Source organism: Notechis scutatus, chromosome 4 (assembly GCF_049901735.1).
Source record: "Notechis scutatus isolate UNSWTSFEM ecotype Mainland chromosome 4, rNotScu1.2, whole genome shotgun sequence".
Lineage (NCBI taxonomy): Eukaryota > Metazoa > Chordata > Lepidosauria > Squamata > Elapidae > Notechis > Notechis scutatus.
Window position 1 is genome coordinate 6337495 of NC_142012.1, and position 19403 is coordinate 6356897.

Sequence of the window (19403 nt, forward strand, 5' to 3'; positions counted from 1 at the left end):
CAACAGTTGTTTTGCTTTGCCAGAAATTCTGTTAAACATTTGATTCCGGGAGTTATGATACTCTTCCACGCAAACTGTTTTAAATCTACCAATATGCTGTCCTCTTTAAGCAGAGGTTGTGACCCACCTGTGTCCCTCTGGTGCCACAGGTAGTCCTCAACATACGATCATAATTGAGCGCAAAAGCTCATGTTGCTAAGTGAGACAGTTTTGAGTTTTGCTCTGTTTCACGGTTGTGAATTGAATCGGTGCTGTTGCTAAATTAGTAACCCAGGTGTTAAGGGAATCTTGACTCCAGAATGTTGCACGCGTCATAACCATTGAGTCAGTCACCAAACATCCAAATTTTAATCACCGGGATGCTGCAACAGTTATAAGTGTGAAAAACAGTCATAAGTTGCTTCTTTAATGCTGTTGTAACTCCAAAGAGTCACTAAATGAACCGTTGTAAGTCGAAAGCAACCTGCACGAAGAATGCCTTCCCTTTTCAGGGTCTTACCATTTAAAAACATGCAAAAAACCTTAACATTTATAATTCATCTTCCCGGCATGGAATTTGCTGATGCTTTTGCTCTGGCACATGATTCACATCCTGTCTGTATTTACTCTTAAGCTTTATGCGTTTCCCACTTGCTGGGTGGGTTTTTCCTGGTTCCTTTGGCTGCAGTAGAACCCAAGCGGGCTGTTTAGTATGCGAGGACATAAAATTGACAGGCTCAAGCAGGGTTAATAGCTCCAGTTGGCCTTCCTTAGTGCCTGGGTGTCAAATCCAGTGGCTGATGCTACTCAGAACAAACCAGAACTGGAAAGCCTGCCCATTGTGGTTTCCGATACCTGATTGGAAGGGGGATCCATAGGTTTATCAGAATGCCAGATCCCTCCTCAGGATAAACATCCCACAGCAGTTTAGCTTTGTAGAGATAGTCCTCAACTTAAAAACCATTCCTTTCATGGTTGATTGAAGTTACAGCGGCACCGAAAAAGGGACTTATGACCGTTTTTCACACTTAATGACCATTGCAGTATCCCCGTGGACACGTGATTAAAATTCGGAACCACTTAACAACTGACTCATATTTATTTGGTTTGCAGTATCACGTGATCTCCTTTTGCGACCTGAAAAGCGAAGTCACTTAACAACCATGTTACTAATTTAACAACTGCAGTGATTCACTTAACAAACGTGGCAAGAAAAATTGTAAAATGGGGCAAAACTCACTTAACTGTCTTCCTTAACAATAGAAACGTTGGACTCGGTTGTGTTTGAAAGTCAAGGACTGTATGTATAGAGCAGGGGTGGGCAGCTATGGCTTCTTTACAACCTGTGATCTTCCAACTCCTTGAATTACTGAGCCAGCATAAACTCATCAAGGGGCCATAGCTGCCCACCCCAGTATAGATATACTTTGATTGGCTTAGCTGTCAAAAATCCAAGAGTTGCTTTTTGTTTTCCTATGGAATGGATGAATAAGTGAGATACTTTTTTTGTGTTGTTTTGGCAGAAATCAAGGGGCACCTTCTCAAAATACTACCATCATTAAATTCTAAACAAGCAGCTGCATTTTTTTTTTTTTTTTTGGGCAGAGCCTAAACATCACTTCTTTTTATTTTCAGAGCAAAGGAAATGAGAAGAAAGTTGCTCAGAATACCAAGGATTCTGCCCCGAATAATAAGTAAGGCCATTAGTTACTCTGGACTCTCAAATGCTCCCGGTCGGCTTTTTTGATGTGAGCTTCCGGGAGGGTGGGTGGAAATTAATTCAACCGTTATTTTCTTCTTTTTAGGAAAGAGCAAGTCCCACCTGTTGTGAAAAAAATGACTTCGCTGTCTTCTGCCTGTGAGTTTTTCATGTTTTAAGCTATTCTCTCTCTGTCTGCCTGTGTGTTTTCTTGAATCTTCAACCCCAATAGAGATGGATGTCTGGTATTTTTTTAAACCCAAACCAAGCAGTCTGGTGACTCAGGACTGCTTGGAAGCGGGCTGAAACCAAAGGGAGCTGCGTAGAGATTGATAGGAGAGGTTCTTGGGGAGGCCGATCCTGCAGAGTGGTGACTTATACAATTAGTACTAGAGGATAAGGCTTTTTGGATAAATACAGAGTGGCCAACATTTGCAGAAGTGAGGGTGGAGGTTCATTCTCCAAGCTTGTGGGTTGGTTTCCGAAAGTCTCGCTACCAGGCTAAGTAACATCTTCAGTGGAGTTTAGGAAATGTTCAGGGTTGGTGTTCTTCTGCTTATATGGGCTTCATAACCTCCACCTTCATCCTCCACCCGAGCTACAGATATTCGCCACTATTGCAAATTTGCAGAAGTGGCTCATTTTGCAGATGTTTGATTATTTTGTTAACGGTAAGAAGGGATTGTCCTGAAGAAAATCATAGATTAATGGGGCTGGAAGGGACCTTGGAGGTCTTCTCCAACGTAGGAGACTTTATACCCATTGTTAGGTATAACATTGATACCAAATATGGTTTGGGTGAATAAATATATAAAACTTAGATATCATGGTTTAAGTGCTTATCACTTTAAGCACAATGCAGCAGGCAATTAGCCGATTAAGGGTGCGGTTAGAAGTTACAATATAAGGAAGCATTAGAAGCTGGAAAGCTTACTGTCTGACTGTAACTGTCTGTTACTGGCTGTAACTGTGTGCTGCTGCGACTAACTGTGATTACTGACTGTGAGTGCCTGTGACTGAACTGTTTTTGTTTGCTACTGTTTGCTGAATATCCAGCGTTTGTTTCTCTGGAGAGTGAAACCGGAGGAGGAGAAGATATCTTTATCGGCTGATAAAGATATTGCAAGGACTCTTAACTTGGACTATACTAGTGAGTCTTACTGGATGGAAATACTGTGAATGACTTAATGGACTGAATGACAATGCTTAAACTCTAACTGGATTAAAAACTATTTAAACTACAAACAGTGTTTGTATTCAGTGTGTGTATACTCTGGGGCCCTTCCGCTCTCCTTTGACTGCCTGGCTTGACTACTGCTGCAATACTCTGCTAGGGGTTAATTCCTCAAACCCTAACATTGGTTATGGGCCCAGCAGCATAGTCTAACTAACCAGGATATAGCAGAGAGAGTTGGTGTGAGTTGCACATTACTGTAATAACAAACTGTTTTAATTAGTTTAAAATAGTCAAAATATCTGAAGAGTAATGGCACAAGTAAATTTGTCACAACTGTCCATGATATCCAGGCTGGATGGAACAAACTATGTTTCATGGTCAATGAAATGTAGTTTACTTCTACGCAGAGAAGGATTGTGGGACATTATAGCAAACCCACCAGATGTGAGTAGCTGGGATCCTGCTAATGATGATGATAACGAAAAGTTACAAGACTTTAAACTGAAGAATGAGCAGGCTTTATGCATCATAGGACTGACTCTCTGTGATCAGCAGCTTGTCCATATTCGTGGAGAAGAAAATGCTGCAACTGCTGGGAGAACCTCAGGAAGATTTATGTTCGGGACAGTGTAGGAGCACATATAAATCTTACACGGAAGCTTTTTCGAACGCATCTTCAGAGGAATGGAGATATGTTAGTTCATTTAAACTGTATGAAGAGCATTTTTCAAGATTTGCAAGAAAAAGAGCTTATATTTAATGAACTGCAACAAGTCTACATAATATTATCTTCATTAGATCAAAGCTATGATGACTATGTGACTTCGTTAGAGGTATTGCCAAAAGAAAGCCTCTCATTAACCGAGATTACAGGCAGGCTACTAGAAGAAGCCAGAAGAAGGCGTGAGCGTGACGAGCTGAGAGAAGATAAGAAAGAAGAGAAATTATCTTCAAAGCTTGAAAGAAACCAGCAAAGCAAAGTAAAGCACCTGGAAGAAGAGAATTTATCTTCACAGCATACACAATTAAAAAGTGTTTTAATTGTGGAGGCAGAGGACATTTGGCAAGGTTCTGCAAAAAGAAAAAGCCAGAATGTAAAAAAGCCAAAGAAAGCATTTGAACTAGCCACGTTAAGCAACTCTGATGTGAAGAATAATTTATGGGTGGTTGACAGTGGTGCATCCCACTGCATCACAAGAGATAAGACAAAATTTATAAAAATGTCTACAAGCTCTCAACATATATCTCTTGCTAACGGCTGGAAACTGAAAGCGAAAGGTCAAGGTTTTGCACGTTGTCCGTACATAAACCAGGATATAAAAATGTTGTATGTACCGCAACTAAAGTTTAATTTGCTTTCAGTAAGGGTATTAGATAAATTAGGTTATGTAATTACTTTTAAAGATAATAATTGCATAATTGAAAAGATAACAAAAGGGTAACTGCAGCTTTAAATGGAACATTATATGTCTTAGATAATAGTAAGAAAGGGAGGCTCAAACTGTATTTAATAATATAAAGCCTCATGATGAATGTATCCATTTATTGCATAGGCGTTTGGGGCATGTAAATTTTAAAATGCTAAAACGTACAGTTGAGTTATCTGAAGGAATAAGGTTAAAACCTTGTGATAAATATTTGCGTTGTAATGTTTGCTGTGAAGATAAGAGCAAGGTATTGCCTGCAAATAGGCTAAATGGTTTCAAAACAAAAGAACCTTTAGAAGTAGTATTTGCAGACATCATAGGTCCAAAGAAACCCAGTATGGGGGTGCTAGATATATACTGAGCATTATGGATCATTATTCTAGATATGGGTTTTGCTATTTAATGAAAAGCAAAACTGAAACATATCAACATTTTTTCAATTGGCTTAGGTTTGCTGAAAGAAAGTCTAAACGACAACTGATAACCCTGGTGACAGATAATGGTACGGAATTTATTAATAACAAATTCCAGAACAGACTTAAGGTAGCTGGAATAGAGCATAAGAAGTCTGCTCCATACAGGCCAGAACATAACGCTTTTATTGAAAGAAGAGGCCAAACACTACAGGCAATGGTTAGAACAATGTTAAATGATTCTGGGTTACCTGATTCTTTGTGGGGGAGGCTACAATGTGTGCTAATAACATATTGAACAACGTTGTTAATACAACAACAGGTGAAATACCATTCACCAGATGGCATGGCAGGAAACCTGATCTAAGTTACCTGCACACATTTGGTGCACCAGCATGGGTGCATATTCCTGCACAACTCAGAAAAAAAGGGCAACATAGAGCTAAAAGATTTTTCTTCGTTGGTTATCAGGCAAACCATAGGGCATATAGATTTTGGGAGAAAGGCACATCTAAAGTGTTATGTAGTGCTAGTGCCCAATTTCTAGAACATGAAGGATGGGAGAAATTAGAACAGGATGCCAATAAAGATGTAATTATTGAATCCTATAAAAATCCCATTAGTTATCCCTGTAACTTTAAAAATAAAGTAAAAAGACAAATACAGGATGAAATAGTGCCCATAAAGGAAGAAACAGATTCAATAGCTGAACAGGATGAGGAAGATGAACAGGTAGTAGTTCAACAAAGTCCTCCTGTAAGCCCTGTAATTCCCAGAAGAACTACACGTGTATCTAGACCGCCTGATAGGTACCAGGCTAACACAGTGTGCCAGATTAATCAAGTTCCTAATTCTGTTGAAGAAATTAAAAAGTATCCTATTAAGGAAAAAGAAAGATGGTATGCAGCAATGAATAAGGAACTAAATTCATTAAGTGATATGAAGGTGTATGAGAATGCCAAATTACCTGTAGGAAAGAAATCCATTGGCTGCAAATGGATATTTAAGGTAAAAATAGATAAAGATGGTAATTTAATCCATAAGGCAAGGTTAGTAGCCCAAGGTTTTAGGCAGAATGCTAATGACTATGATGAGGTGTTTGCACCTAGTCTTAAGGCAGCAACCTTGAGGGCAGCTTTAGTGTGGGCAGCTAGTAAAAACTATATAGTTAACCATTTAGATGTGGAAACTGCTTACTTGCATCGCCCCATTAAAACATATTATTTATATGAAAAAACCTGTTGGTATTAAAAGTGAAAATAAGGATAATAATGATTGTTGGTTGTTAAAGAAAAGCCTCTATGGTCTTAAACAATCAGGCTATGAATGGAACCAGTATATTGTAAAGGAACTAGACAATATAGGATTTAAAGCTGGTTTAGCCGATCCATGTCTGTTTAAGAGGGAGACAAATGGGAAAGTATCATTATTATTACTATTCACAGATGACATTGCATTGATAACTGAAACTAATGATGAAGCAAATAAAATAATAGCATCATTAGGAAAGAGGATTAAGATCAAGCAATTAGGGGAGATAAAAAGTATCTCGGTTTGAATATAAAGAAAACACAGAAAGGTTTTAAGATATCTCAGGAAGATAAGATAAGCAAATTGCTAAAAGATTATAAGATGGAGCTTTGTAAGCCGGCTAAGACTCCAATGAGTCAGGAGTTTAGCAACACTGATGAACAAAGCCCGGAGTTTGATAAGGTGATTTATCAATCTTTAATTGGTAGTTTGAGTTATATTAGTAATTGGTCTAGACCAGATATTTCGTACTGCGTGAATCAGTTGGCTAGATTCAATTCTGCACCATGTGAAAGACACTGGATTGCAGCTAAGAGGATATTAAGATATCTTAAAAAGACAATGAATTATTCATTGTATTTAGAACCAAAGGGTGATTTAATTCTGTGTGCTTATGCAGATGCTAGCTTTGCATCAGAAAGAGACACTAGAAAGTCGACTTCAGGAACAGCCATAATGCTGGGTAATACATTAATAGGCTGGAAGTCAATAAGACAACAGCATATAAGTTTGTCTACTATGGAGGCAGAATTCTCCTGTTTATCATTGTTATGTACAGAGTTAATAATGTATAAACAAATGTTAATTGATATAGGTATAACTGTAGATTATCCTATAATTATACATGAAGATAATCAGGCAGCAATTCAAATGGCCACAAATATTGGAGTAAAAACAAGGAGCAAGCATACAGATCTAAGATATCTAAACGTGAGACAATCTGTAAAAGTAAGATGATTCAGCTAGAGTACTGTATGTCGGAGGACAATTTAGCTGATAATTTTACTAAAGCCCAAGGTGCCAGTAAGCACCAGGAGAGTTGTGAAAAATATGGGATAAGATTGTAAAGGAATTATATATTTATTTCACCCAAAAGGGGAGTATGTTAGGTATAACATTGATACCAAATATGGTTTGGGTGAATAAATATATAAAACTTAGATATCATGGTTTAAGTGCTTATCACTTTAAGCACAATGCAGCAGGCAATTAGCCGATTAAGGGTGCGGTTAGAAGTTACAATATAAGGAAGCATTAGAAGCTGGAAAGCTTACTGTCTGACTGTAACTGTCTGTTACTGGCTGTAACTGTGTGCTGCTGCGACTAACTGTGATTACTGACTGTGAGTGCCTGTGACTGAACTGTTTTTGTTTGCTACTGTTTGCTGAATATCCAGCGTTTGTTTCTCTGGAGAGTGAAACCGGAGGAGGAGAAGATATCTTTATCGGCTGATAAAGATATTGCAAGGACTCTTAACTTGGACTATACTAGTGAGTCTTACTGGATGGAAATACTGTGAATGACTTAATGGACTGAATGACAATGCTTAAACTCTAACTGGATTAAAAACTATTTAAACTACAAACAGTGTTTGTATTCAGTGTGTGTATACTCTGGGGCCCTTCCGCTCTCCTTTGACTGCCTGGCTTGACTACTGCTGCAATACTCTGCTAGGGGTTAATTCCTCAAACCCTAACACCCATCTTACACAAATAGTTGTCTGGTCTCTTCTTGAAAACCTTCAGCAATGGAGCACCCACAATTCCAGGAGGCAACCTGCTTCGTTGATTAATTGTTCTCACTGTCAGGAAATCCCTCCTCAGCTCCAAGTTGCATCTCCCTCTGGAAGCAGCATATTAGATTTTTATGGTGGACATTTTAATCTTGGTAGACCATGCATCCATCAATAGATTTTTAATGCAAGCTTTTTCAAACACTGCAACTTTAAAATGCATGGACTTCAGTCAAGGGTTGTTGTTTTTTTAACTAAAGTTGATAAGTATGAAAAACAGGGCCGACTTAGTTTCATTGTTCCAAGAATCTCTGTAACCATAACAACCAGTGCTTTATCTGTCCACAGCTAAAACCGACACCAAGAAACCTGGAAAAGTTGTCAAAAGTGGGGAGACCAAGGTAGCCCCTAAACCCAAGAAACCGACAGATGGCAAGAAACCCGGCCCTGTAAAAGAGAACAATGCGGCCAACCCCGCACCCTTGGAAGAGGGGAAAAATCCTCCCAAGGCGAAAAAACCTGCCGACCCCCGCAAACCGGTGGAGTCCAAGGCCAAAGAGCCTCTGAAGACCAAGAAGGTTGGAGAACCCAAGGACAAAGAAGCGTTGAAGGGCAAGAAGCCGTTGGAATGCAAAGCAAAAGAACCTCTGAAGGCCAAGAAGGTCACAGATGCCAAGCCCAAAGAACCTCTGAAGGCCAAGAAGGTCATAGAAAACAAGAAAGCTGTGGAGCCCAAGGTCAAGAAGGCTGCAGAACCCAAGAAAGTGGGGGAGTCTGACGCCAAAGAACCCCTCAAGGCCAAGAAAGTAGCTGAATCCAAGGAGTCTCCCAAGGAGCAGAATGCCGGGGAGCCCAGCCAAGCTGGAGAATCTCAGGGCAAGGAAGCCAGCAAAGCAGCAGACGCCCCAGGTATCCTTTCCTCAACGGTGGGCTTTCTGAGGCTGGTCCTCCCAGAGTTTCAGAGCTGCTCCCTCTGCCCCCCTTGGCAGAGAGAGTTGTCTCTCTAGCCCCCCTCCCTCCCCGCAAGCATGGCTGGGACACCCTACCTTTTGAGTTTCCTTTGGTTGGTGGGAGGGACAGGGTGGGAAGCAATGGGTGAAAACATGGTTGTTTGCCTGTCTCCCTGCGAGAAGAGGTGCAGCTGGCAGAGGGCAGCTGGCTTGGAGGTTCTCTTGGGTTGAGCTTTGGACTGACAGCACGAGGTTTGGGACACCACCCCTCAGGCACGGTGGGTGGGAGGGTAGCGGGGTGTGTGGGCATGCAAATACTTTTCAGTGGGAGGGGGGTAGGAGGAACACCTGTAACTCTGGTTTTCTTCGTTGGCAACTTGAAGATTTGTGGACTTCCTCTCCCAGACTTTCCTAGCCAGCAGTTCTGCGAGTTGAAGTCCACACATCTTAAAAGGGTGTGAAGGGTAACAAGCACTAGTCTGTAGAATTGTGTCTCTCGACGCTTCTAAGATATGTGGACTTCCAACTCCCAGAATTCAAGCTGGGGGAATTCTGGGAGTTGAAGTTCACACCCCTTCAAGTTGTTATGGTTGAGAATCACAGCTACGGAATGAACAGAATATAGAATCGGTTCCTTCCTACCCCGAAGGAACCCGGATTCTTGATAGCTCTCTCTCTTCAACCAGTAAGAATTGTTTGATTTTTTAAATTTGCAGATAAGTCAGAAGCTGTTGAGAGTCCTGAAGCAGTTGAATCTTCCGGCAAGGTAACCACCTCCTCCTCCTTCAAAGCAGTGAGAAAGCCCCACCAAAGCCAGGAGACCTGATATTCCTTCCTTGCAGCCAACCTATTCATGGCCATGTGATGTCATTTTGGGAGCTGGGCAGTTGACCCACATTTACTGCTGTTTGCAGCAGTCACGTGACCATGATTGATGAGCTTTTTTTTTTTTTTGGCTGTTTACTTCTGGTTTCCAGCCAGTAAAACCCCACTGAGTACAATAAAGTTTGCTTACTTCTCATGGTGTTTGCTTGACGATTGTAAAATAGGTTGCGGTCACATGGTGGACCCGCTCAACGACCACAGTGACTTATGACCATAATTCCAGCCCCAAGTCAAGTCATGACTACCTGTACCATAAACTAAACTGAGCCTTTCTTCCTCTGTTGTTCCTTTCTCATTTCCAGCTGGCTTGTTATCCTAGCTGTCCTTAACACTGACTCCTAAAACACCCCTCATATTTTATCCCAGTTTAGTAAATGGTGGCCATCCATAGGAGATAACTGGGTCCCAACCTTCCCTTCCCCAAAGAGGAGAGGCAGGAATGTCTTTTCGTGGTAATCAGTGGAAAGAAGCAGAGAAAATCTCAAATGTCCTAGGACAGGGATCGCCAACCTTTTAGACCTCAGGAACCCCCAAACTCATAATTTTAAATCCCGCGGACCACTAATATGAATTTTGACTGATAGTGGCTTGCTAACGTTTTCCAAGGGTCTCTGCAGAAAGCAGCAGAGACCCTGGGAAAATCCCCAAAAAAGTCTGTCGGAAAATTCCCCACCCTGTTTTCCTACCGATCGATCATTCCTTATTTGGGATCGTAGGAGACCGTCTTCAACTCCGTTCTCAGGGGGGATAGAGAGAGACTTTTGGCTTCATGCAAAAGAAGCAGCAGAAGTCTTTCTTTCTCTCCCCCAAACTCCGCCAGAAATGAGTCTTTGTGAGACTTGCCATGCCGGCTCAGCCTCTTGGAGCAGGATGCCTTGCAGAGTCCCAAAGACTCATTTCTGGCAGAGTTTGGGGGAGAGAAAGTAAGACTTTTGCTGCTTTCTTTGCGTGCAGCCAAAAATAGAAGGCGAGTGGGGCAAGTTCCCCCCCCCCGCCCTTTCCCCCCTCCCCTCACTACCTTGTGTTGTTCGCAATGTAAGTGACGCAAGCCTTGTGTTCCCGCGGGCCATGTGGGTGGCACAGCCTTGTGTTCCCGCGCAGCCTGGATTAATTGCTTTGGGGGTGACATTTCTCTGCGGACTACCAAATTTTTTTCACGAACCACCAGTGGTCCCCAGCTCACTGGCTGGCGACCACTGTCCTAGGAGACCTTGAGTGGGCCTAACTTGCTGGCACAAAATGCATCATTTATAACTTAACTCTACAATTGTGTTGTTTGAAGTGTTTTTCGAACAGTTCCTGTACAGGTAGTTTTTGACTTAACAACCACAATTGAGCCCAATATTTATGTTGCTAAGTGAAATGTTTGTTCAGTGAGGTTTGCCTTGTTTTATGACCTTTCTTGCTATAGTTGTTAAGTGAATCACTGCAGTGGTTAACTTAGTGTAATAATGGTTGTTAAGTGAATCTGCCTTCCTCATTGACTTTGCTTGTCGATCATGTGACCCCAGGACAGTGCAACCATCATAAATACGAGTCAGTTGCTGAGCAGCTGAATTTTGATCACGTGAGTGTGTGATGACCCGAGGCGTGGCACAAAGGCAACACAGTCACATAAGCAAGAAGAGTCCCTTTATAATCTCCAACTTTGCCCCCAATGTCCAGGTTATCTTCGGCTGGAGGAAAAACTCCCAGGAACAGCCTTTAACTAGAGAAAATCCGGTCCAAAACAAGATACATACAGACTGTAACTAAAAATCCAAATAAACCAAGCTGCAGTAATTAACTTGACAGGGCAGGAGAAGGAATTTCAGACTTGAAAGCATGGCAAAACTCACACGGTCGGAAAGACGCCAGGAATACAGATAAGCCAGAGGAGACCAGATAAATTCACAGTTTGCTCCCAACCAGTTGCTGTGTGCAGCTTCCCTTTTTAAACACTCTGTCCCCAGCTCCAGCTAATGAAGGGAATCAGGGCCCTTTCCTCCCCTGTAAGCCACACAACTCACGTTGCTCCCTTCTCCGTTCCTCCCTGCGTGCCCTAGGATGAAGAAGGGGTGGGCCTGGGTCTTCCTCTGAATTCCCTCTCCCTTGTTATACCTCTCCCCTGCTCTGCCCAGATGGACTTTGCCCTTCCCCAGTTTCTCCCACAGCCACACTCCCACTCCCTCTCAGCTGTTTGGCCTCCCTCCGAATCAGATTCTGACGGGCATGACACCGTGGGGGATGCGCCGCATCAGTCATAAATATACAAACTAGTCATAAGTCCCTCATTTCTGTTTCTGTTGCAACTTTGAACTGTCACTAAATGAATCATTGTAAGTTGAGGACTACCTGTATATATTCCTCTTTAAGAACTTCTCATACTACTGCAAGTTCTTTTTAAAATGTCTCATTCCAGAAGAGGAAATATTGCATAGGGTTATTTTCTGAATTTCTGATTCAGATTTTGAGGTTGAATTCTTGAAGCGAGAAAGGCTGGAGGAGGGGATTTATTCTACTTGCCTCCATGCCAGGTTTTCCCTTTTCCAGGAGAGAGAAGCCTCAACACTCCCTGCTGGGCCAAAAAGAGCAGGAGAAGGAAGGCTGGCCTTTTAAAAAACTAATTATCAGATTTATTGGTCTCCCATCTCGCTGCTCAAGACAACAGAGGAGTTTCCAAGGACAGACCAAGGGGTTCCTCGTGGGTCCTGAATGTGGGAAGGAGGAAATGGCAGGAGAATATTCAGCTTTCCCAGTAAAGATTCTGATTTTCCATTTCTATTTTTCCAGGATCCTGAAGAGATGTGTGTCGTGATGATTTCCAGTTTCCCTGAGACCGGGCTCAGTCTGGAGGAGATCCGAAACTTAACCAAGCCCTTTGGGAAAGTTAAAGACATTTTAATTGTGTCTTCACATAAGAAGGTATTGAACAATCTGTACAGGGGTTAGAAGAGGGAAAATATATATATTTGTTCATTCTTTATTAATTAATGTTTGAAAATGATTAATTTTTCCACCCAGTGCCAACAGTTGGAACAAAGAAGTCATTTGGTTTCAGGTCATTGATAAAAGGTTTTTTTTTAAGGCATATGTCGAAATAAGTCGTAAATCTGCTGATTCCATGGTGAAATTTTATACCTGCTTCCCAATGTGGGTGGAAAGGAACCAGCTCTGCATTTCTCTGGTCCCTGAGCTGAAGGATCTAAATGAGGTCAGTAAATTTTATTTATTAAATTTATTTGCCAGCCATCTTGCCACAAGGCGACTGTTCTTAAATGGTTGTTGAAGAATAAATTAAACAAAAAGTGGCTAATGATTTATATCATTAGAATACTAGGTAGGGGAAGGCGGAACTAGAAGGTTCTTTGTTACCAAACTCCATCATTGTTCCTTAATATCTAGTTAGATTTAGTGAATTGCAACAACTGAAGAGGACAGAATTGTTTGGTAGCTCCTAAGTGTCCACTAAGGCTTCGGGGCAGCTTTCAACAGTTGTACATTGTGGTATTCTTGGGGAGTAGCATATGTCCCAGGAAAATGGGAAGGTGAGTTAGAGGGAAAAGTATGGAAAAGGGTATCTAAGAAAATTTATACGGCCAACTAACTCACTCTCAGTAACTTTGGGCAACTTACAGGAAAGCCCAATAGAAGATCAATTTTTTTAAAAATACTCTCCCACACCTCTCTGATGACAACAATTAAATGAGCCACTTGTTGGGCTCTGTATCAGCCTGGGGTCCCCAAGCCCTTTGGCAGAACCACATCTTCAGGGTCTTAGGAAAAAGTGTCGAAGTAGGAGCCAATTTTACCTCTGCAGGGATGATGTTCTACAAGGCGGGAGCCACCACAGGGAAGGCCCTTCTTGGTCTCAGCAGATGAGCTTTCTTAAGAGAGGGGACTTGTAACGTCTCCTGCCTCCCCACTCTGGTGGGCCAGGTGGATGTCACTGGAAAAAGAGGGTCCTTTAAAGCAGGGGTCTCCAACCTTGGCAACTCTTAAGACCTGTTGACTTCAAAGCTGGCTGAGGAATTCTGGGAGTTGAAGTCCACAGGTCTTAAAGTTGCCAAGGTTGGAGACCCCTGCTTTAAAGAACCTAGTTCCAGGTCAGGTAGGGCATTGAAGGTGACAGCCAGCACTCTGAATTGGACCCGGAAGTTGACAAATTAAGGAGATTGCCAGCAGAAGATGGGTGATTAAGTGAGAGTTTGTAAATTGATAAACGCCGTCTTCTAATTGCCTAAATTTTCTTGACCCTTTCTTTTTAGGAAGTTATATTTACTGCGATGATTAAAGACGCAAATTCAAGCGTAAGTAACAAGGTGTTCCTTAATACATTGTTGATACTCAGTCTGGGCCCTTGGGGTAGAGAAAGGGGTTACAAAAATAGCAAAACAGATTCTTTTTTTTTGGGGGGAGCGATGACTATGAAATAGTTCATCTCCTGTGAAGAGTGCAGTTACCACCAATTAAATCATGAGTCTCGAGCTAAACTTCCAAAACTTCCAAAGGATTTATTGGGAGTTAACATGTCCGGCACTGCCTGGGTGTAGCCGACTCTGAGACACATCATTCACTGTCACCCTTGATCATAATTCATATCCTGCAATGAGACACATCCACAGCAAAGAATCATCATGTTCTCCAGTTAGATATTTGCCCAACAGAAACTTCGGTCACCTAGTGACTTATCTTTGAAAAACTATTTATGGAATGCACTTTTGATTTCCAAGCTGCCGCACTGCTCTTTCAAACCCCTTTCCCTCCTCCCTTTCTGTTGGCATCTCTAAAAAGACCATAGAAATATTTTATGAGTTGACATCATGTGTTTGGAAAGTATCGATTAAAAATGTAATTGTCCAAGAATGTTGCATTTTGAGAATACAGGCAGTAGGAAATCTAGCATACCAATTTATGGTGGGCAGTGTAGTGTAGAGCAGGGGTCCCCAACCACCGGGCCCTGGACCGGTACCGGTCCGTGGAACATTTTCTACCGGGCCGCCGGTTTGCTGGGTGCCGCCATCTTGTTTTGATGAGAAAGTGCTTCCGGGTGAGCTTTTCCGGTTGGAAAGCGGCGTTTGGGTCCTGAAGGAATCCTTGCGCCTTAGTTTCATTGAAGGGGGGGCGGCTTCAAACAAAACTAAGGTGCGAGGATTCTTTCAGCACCCAAGGCAAGGCGAGCCAAGCGACCGTCCCAAAGCCCATCGACAAAGGTACAAAGGAGGCGTTGAAGGTGGCGGGGAGAAGCGGGGGACGGCTGGCTGGCCAGTCGCTCGGCTCGCCTTGCCTTGTCATGCGTGCTGATGCCGTTACCGGGCCGCGGATCATTTTGTGATGCCGGTACCGGGCCGTGGCACAAAAAAGGTTGGGGGCCACTGGTGTAGAGAGTCTTCTGTCTCGGTACGACTTCCAAAAATAATTTTGTGATGATCGCCAATAACGTCTTCAGTCACGGAAAAGAGAGACGCAGCACATTCCCATTGAGCCATGTGCTACCAAGGGAGGTGGGAAAGAGTTGGGCTGTTGATTATATTCTGAGGATGGAGCCTTTGAAAAGATCAATTGAGTCGCATTAAGGACCCCCTGCCCACTTCGTGTACTTGCCTTTCCTTTGCACCAGGTGAACACGGAGACGCTGTACACCCAGTTTGTGCATCTGGGCAACCTGCCAGATGAGGGCTACTCCGAGCTTGAAATCCTTTGCGTTGGCCTTCGCTTTGGACGAGTGGATCATTACATGGTGATAACCAATAAGAACAAGGTGACCCTTCCTTTCTACAAGGCAGAGCCCAATATCTGTAGGAGAAAGGGTGGCAGAACCCACGAGAGGCGGAGTGAAGAGGGGAGTCAGCCTAGAATCCTACGTAGCCATAAGCAGTCTTAAGTCCAACCCCCACCCCCTCCAATTCCATTGACACGTATCTGACTCCAAGCAGGCACCAACCATGAGTTGAGAAGATTTCCAGTGTACAAGGGCTCTTAGCAACAAATATGCACCGGCCGGCTCTTTTGTGCCTGGCAATCGCAGAGCTCGCCCTTACACAATAGCCTAACTTCATAACAATCTGAATTAAGCCCACAATTTCCATTGCTGCTAAGCAAGACAAGTTGTTAAGTGAGGTTTGCCCCATTTTACGACCTTTCTTGCCACGGTTGTAAAGCAAATCACTGCAGTTGTTAAGTTAGCCCCACGGTTGTGAAGTGAATCTGGCTTCTCCTGTGGACTTTGCTTTTCAAAAGGAGATCACACGACCCCCCCCCCCCCCCAGGACACTGTCACCACCATAAATACAAGCGTCCACATTTTGATCACCTGACCCCCGAGGAAGCTAACAATCATCGTAAGTGTGAAAAGGGGGGTCATAAGCCACTTTTTTCAGTGTTGTTACGACTTCAAACGGTCACTAAATGAATGGTTGTAAGTCGAAGACTAACTCCCTCAGCTTCAAGGAATGCTCCTCGTCAGGTTGTATTTAAAAACTTTTTAAAAGAGTTGGAAAAACTGCGCTGGTCTTTATAAGAGCCGTATCAGGCCCACACAAAGCCTTCCTTTCCAGGGGCTGATGGGGAAGGCTGCTGCCCCCTTCAAGATTCCCTTGGGAGAAATGCAGCCTTTGCTACAAGTTCAGGTCCTTCTGTGTTGATTTTCTGCCCCTTTGAATTTTGAAGGCCATTTTCCAGCTGAACAGTGCCGAGTCCGCGGCGTCCATGTGTCGCTTCTTAAAAAAGTATCCTTACAGTTTGGGAGAAGTGGAATTGACCATCTCACGCTCGCCCAGAATAGAACCTACAGCTGTAAGTCATCTTCATCTATTTTAGCCTCTTTATCTCGGATTAGTTTTGCAGCCCTACCCATTCAGGATGGCTCTGAATACAGAGAACGTTTGTAATTTTTAATGTCAACGTGTTGGTGTATAGGTGTTAGGTGTTTTGTTCTTGTTGCCACGTGAAGGATGGTTGAGGAACAGCTGGCTGGAAATTTGCCGTCTGGGCAGGGTTGCAAGTGAGAAGGTAGAATGGAATGTAGCTTGCAGAATTTATAACCAGGATTTGTTAACCGATGTACAGTGGTTTTCCAGCTTTTTCCAATTAGGCAGTCGCGTTGTTATACTGTTTCTTGCATATCAAAAAGCTGAACTTTTTTTTAACAGGCTGATGCTGTAAAAAAAGAAACGAAAAAGCAAGAAGCAGGCCAAGAGAGGTATTTTTTCATTGATATCCAAAGTGTGCGTGTATTTGTGTGTGTGAGAGAGGGGGGGATGGGTAGGTGTGGGGATGGGGATAGGGATGGGAGAGATTTAAATGATGATTGAATAAAACAAACAGAAGTCTCATTTATTTTCCTTTTTGTGCTAAGCCTTGAATTCTGGCTTTTTAGAACCGATCCCCTCCACTTCCCTTATTCCTTTGCCTCATTCTGGACCTGGCATGAATCTACAGCAGTTGAAAGAATAAATGGGTTTTTCAATGCATGCAAGTAGTTCTATGTGTCCGTTTCAGTTGTCTTTTTTCCTGGGACACAGGTGAGCCTGAGAAGTGACACCATCACCTGTTGTTGTGGGTATCCGACCTACATTTTTTGAATGCCGGTGCTTTTTAAATCCTAGTGCCCTATCACACCTTCCGCTAACGCGATTTGTTTTTTTAAGTTGGTTGACTTGGGACCTGGGATATGTGACTTTATCAAGCCATTTGAATTCAGCCCAGGAGATCACAGCCTGGGCTGCAACCCTCTAAATTCTGCAAACAAACTGCTAAATTGCATTCAGAGGTTGAAACACTACAAACCATGGAGAGGTAACACAAAGTTCAAATAGTCGCATTGGGACTTAATTTATATATTTATAAATAGACCAGTAAGGGGACAAAGATATTTTAATGCACAATAAAGGGACATTTTCCTTTCAAAATGTCTTTTGTAACCCCAAACCCATCTCTTTCCTAGCTTACTCTAGATACATAAATATAATTTGCCTATCTCTATACATTGTAGATACACATTTAAAATAAATGTACTTCAGGCAACCAGAACCTTTGAAACGATATCTGTAGTGTTCGCTAACTATATAATGATGTAGACTTGGAGCAGGTTCTGTGTATTTTATTTTACTACAACTAATAAAATATTGTTTTTAGAGTACTTCTGCACATCCAGCCTCTTGAGTTGTTGATGGTCACTGCACGTTGCCTGTGGAGAGCACGGTGGTCTCTTTTTCTGTAAAAGTTGGGTCTTTGTATTTCCCATCAAAAAATGTTTGAATTTCTGGGTTAAACCGGGGGGCAGCTACATCCATGGTGGCTCTTCATAAACAGCTTCATGTTTTATTGTCTTTTCCTGCCTGTTCTGTCAAAGGGAGGGAACAGTATGGCTATTAGGTACTCAAGGCTGTTACTTTCTAAACTTTTTTTCTACAGGCATTTCAATTTAAAATGGAAGAACCTTCGTGTTCGCTTATAAAGCAGGGGTGTCCAACCTTGGCAACTTGAAGACCTGTGGACTTCAACTGCCAGAATTCCCCAGCCAGCTTTGCTAAGTTGCTGAGGTTGGGCACCCTGTTGTAAATGGTGCTTCTGACACTGATGAGAGATGAAAGCAAGAAACTCTTTGAAGCTATGGAAAGCAGAAAGAAAGCTTAATATTTTTTTTTGCCTTGTTCTTATCAATGGTGTTTTGGGAAACCTCAGAGAACCATATTTATGGCTTTGCAGTCAATCAGGCACGCTTGATGAAAGCTTTCCAGCATTTGCCAGCAATTACAATGGGTGATGCAAATGTGAGCAGGTTCTCTTCTTGATGAGGGCAGCTGTCCTGAATATTTTTTTCTGTCCCATCTCTCTTGACATTTTTCCAGCAAATTTCCTTCCCTCACCCCCCGAATCCCAAAAAGAAAGCAGAACAAAATAACCGAACGCGGAAGTGGAGAAGAAGAACTGGAGGCTTTTAAGAAGAGACTGGGACAGCCACTTGTCTGAAATGGTAGAGGGTCTCCTGCTTGAGCAAGGGGGGGGGGGGTTGGACTAGAAGACCTCAAGGTCCCTTCCAACCCTCTTATTCTGTTCAGTTGGATGCTGCCCTTTGACTTCTAAACAGCTTGGCCTTTCATTGCTCTCTGGATTGTCCTTTTCATTCAGTTCCTCAATAGTCCAAAGAGAGGGGCTGCCTTAGTGTCAGAACATGACTGCGGAATAAACTCTTTAACACTTCCTGAAATCAAGAGGAACTTCCTGCAACTTTTATTTTTATTTCCCGATTTTTCCATATCTCTTCAACATATTTCCTTTATTGCTTATGCATCTTAGTTTTGTTATACTTTGCTTTATTAAATGATTTTGGATTTGTGAGGCATCCAAACCACCAAATTGTTTTTTCTTGACTTAAAATAGCATTCTTCTGCTTCCAAGCGAATTATGTCCAATCCCTATATTCCTCGAAAGCTATTTGAAATATTCTCGGTAGGTGGCTTATGAATAATAACCCTCCTTGGTTAAGGAGATTGAATGGCCTTGAACAGCTTCTTCAGCCCTTTCCCAGCAGAAAAGAAATTCAGCGTAATTTGCTTTATTGGTGAAAAGCAAAAAAAAAAAAGGGGGGGGAGGGATTTTACACTCATCCTTGGAAATCTTTGGTTTAGAAACCTGCTTTTGCAGGACTGCTATTTATCATTAATTCGTACTTTGCAGTCCCTTTCCAACTATATTATGTAAGATACTAGTTTGGGAAGGGAATCTCTCAGGATTGAACAATATGCCTATAATATTAGTAGCGTTGAATGGAGGATCACAGCTCCAAAGGCCGAAGAGATTTTGATTCGACTTTGGAATCTCATCCAGAACGAAGACAGCCTGACTTC

The 19403-nt window shown here is 42.4% G+C and overlaps 1 protein-coding gene across 2 annotated transcripts in view; it reads left to right on the forward strand.

The window, feature by feature from the left end:
- The window catches only part of ZNF638 (zinc finger protein 638), a 51877-nt gene that overhangs the window by 20329 nt on the left and 12145 nt on the right, over window positions 1–19403 (forward strand). For both annotated transcript variants that reach the window (XM_026689927.2, XM_026689928.2), the window contains exons 9-18: window positions 1615–1673; window positions 1785–1837; window positions 8087–8647; window positions 9405–9454; window positions 12346–12477; window positions 12641–12766; window positions 13821–13862; window positions 15173–15313; window positions 16222–16347; window positions 16704–16753. In XM_026689927.2, coding sequence (XP_026545712.2) covers window positions 1615–1673; window positions 1785–1837; window positions 8087–8647; window positions 9405–9454; window positions 12346–12477; window positions 12641–12766; window positions 13821–13862; window positions 15173–15313; window positions 16222–16347; window positions 16704–16753 — 1340 coding nt within the window. The remainder of the gene's footprint in view (window positions 1–1614; window positions 1674–1784; window positions 1838–8086; window positions 8648–9404; window positions 9455–12345; window positions 12478–12640; window positions 12767–13820; window positions 13863–15172; window positions 15314–16221; window positions 16348–16703; window positions 16754–19403) is intronic.